This window comes from Nerophis lumbriciformis, linkage group LG08 (assembly GCF_033978685.3).
Source record: "Nerophis lumbriciformis linkage group LG08, RoL_Nlum_v2.1, whole genome shotgun sequence".
NCBI classification, from domain to species: Eukaryota; Metazoa; Chordata; class Actinopteri; order Syngnathiformes; family Syngnathidae; genus Nerophis; species Nerophis lumbriciformis.
Genome location: NC_084555.2, coordinates 5637501 through 5640000, shown reverse-complemented (window position 1 = coordinate 5640000; position 2500 = coordinate 5637501). Strand labels below are relative to the sequence as shown.

At 37.4% G+C, this 2500-nt stretch overlaps 1 protein-coding gene across 2 annotated transcripts in view; it reads left to right on the top strand.

Annotated features, from left to right (window-relative positions):
* The window catches only part of dph6 (diphthamine biosynthesis 6), a 265870-nt gene that overhangs the window by 175358 nt on the left and 88012 nt on the right, over nt 1–2500 (top strand). Inside the window, exon 13 of one of the 2 annotated variants that reach the window (XM_072913632.1) lies at nt 1128–1350. The exons of the other annotated variant lie outside the window; for it this stretch is intronic. Within the exon in view, the coding sequence (XP_072769733.1) occupies nt 1128–1136 (9 nt within the window). The 3' untranslated portion in view covers nt 1137–1350. Of the gene's footprint in view, nt 1–1127; nt 1351–2500 lie in introns of those variants that run through there. 2 annotated transcript variants of the gene reach the window in all.

The window sequence follows — 2500 nt, the reverse complement described above, 5'->3', positions numbered from 1 at the left end:
AGTAGGCTAATATAACTAATATAGACACTTACATCATGTGTTGTCTTCATTATAACACTATATAAGACTTTTAAAGTCATTTTGATAGTAGGCTAATACAGCTAATATAGACACATACATCATGTGTTGCCTTCATTATAACACTATATAAGACTTTTAAAGTCATTTTGATAGTAGGCTAATATAGCTAATATAGACACTTACATCATGTGTTGCCTTCATTATAACACTATATAAGACTTTTAAAGTCATTTTGATAGTAGGCTAATATAGACACTTACATCATGTGTTGCTTTCATTGAAACACTATATACGACTTTTAAAGTAATTTTGATAGTAGGCTAATATAACTAATATAGACACTTACATCATGTGTTGTCTTCATTATAACACTATATAAGACTTTTAAAGTCATTTTGATTGTAGGCTAATACAGCTAATATAGACACTTACATCATGTGTTGCTTTCATTGTAACACTACATACAATTTTTAAAGTCATTATGATAGTAGGCTATTATAACTAATATAGACACTTACATCATGTATTGTCTTCATTATAACACTTACATAAGGTTTTTAATTTTTTGCGGCTCCAGGCAGGTTTTTTGGGGGGGTATATTTGGTCTAATATGGCTCTTTCAACATTTTGGGTTGCCGACGCCTGCCTTAAAGCAACCGCTACTACCGTATTTTCCGCACTATAAGCCGCACCTAAAAACCACAAATTTTCACAAAAGCTGACAGTGCGGCTTATAACCCAGTGCGCCTTATATATGGATTAATATAAATATTTATTTTCATAAAGTTTCGGTCTCGCAACTACGGTAAACAGCCGCCATCTTTTTTCCCCGTAGAAGAGGAAGCGCTTCTTCTTCTATGGTAAGCAACCGCCAAGGTAAGCACCCGCCCCCATAGAAGAGGAAGCGCTTCTTCTTCTACTGTAAGCAACCACCCGCCCCCATAGAAGAAGAAGCCACCGGATATTGCGTTTCATTTCATTTGTGTGTTTACATCTGTAAAGACCACAAAATGGCTCCTACTAAGCGACACGCGTATAACGCAGAATTTAAACTTAAGGCAATATTTAACCAAAGAACTCCAACCGCTCGATATTGGTGTCAACAGGGCATTTAAAGCACGACTGCGAACGGCGTGGGAACAATGGATGACCGAAGGCGAACACACCTTCACTAAGACAGGGAGACAGCGCCGGACGACATACGCCAACATCTGCCAGTGGATCGTAAATGCCTGGGCGGATATTTCGGTCACAACTGTGGCCCGAGCTTTCCGGAAGGCAGGATTCACAGAACTGCGACGAGACGGAGCCGGCCATTTTGGATCCCGTATTCGCCCAACTTTTTAATTCGGACACCGAAGGAGAAGAATTCGAGGGATTTATGAATGAAGAATAACTTCAGAAAGTGAGCGTTATGTTTATTTTGTGTGTTGTGACATTAACATTCGAGCAACATTAAGTTATTGATGCTTATTGATTGCACATTTGCACATTACCGTACATTTTGGGAGTGAACAGAGTTGTTAGAACGCTGGTTTTTAATATATTATTAAAGTTTGACTGACCTATCTGACCTGACTGTTTTTTTGACATTCCCTTTAGCGCAGTTAGATGCGGCTTATAACACGGGGCGGCTTATAGGTGGACAAAGTTTTGAAATATGCCGTTCATTGAAGGCGCGGTTTATAACCCAGGGCGGCTTATGGTGCGGAAAATACGGTATATATATATATATATATATTTTTTTTTTTTTTTTATTTAATTTTATTTTTTTTTTAATTTATATATTTATTTATTTTTAATATTTTTTGGGGGCGTCATTTGGTGTATTGTATTTTCAGGTAGCGTCAAATTAAGGACAACTGGTGGAAATTAGCTGTTGCACCCATCAATTCCTCATGAATAATGTATCGTGCACACTATCCATAGAGCAATAATTTAAAAGATAATAAAAAATAAAAAAAAATTCCTTTAACAGCATTCAATATATCAGTAAATATGCAGAGAACACTAAAATCATTCTTTGGATTCATTTATTGTACTTTTTTTATTGGATATTACAACATCTATATATGATCTCACAACATATTTTACTAGGAAAGGGGCTCATGTGCCGCAACACATGTTGGAATTCATGTTTCCGCTCAATAAACCGCAGCACTCCCTTTGCCGGCAGCACTTCTGCAGCCCTAAACTATGATGGCGCTCCCACCAGCATGCTTGTAGACACATGCCTTACCGGTTATCAAGACAATTGTGGCTTTTTCAGTAGATAGTACACTATAAAAACTGGACACTGACCACTCTGAAGTATTTACACTTTTGCTTTGTATAGTATTGTCCCATGAAAAGACATACTGTAAACAACAAGGGGAGTCGGGTCGTGTTTGAGGGCTATTTCTGAGACAACATTGCAAACTGGCAAAGTTAAATAAAGAGGGCCGAGACCATTTTAGAACCAAGCAGGGCAACTTTACAC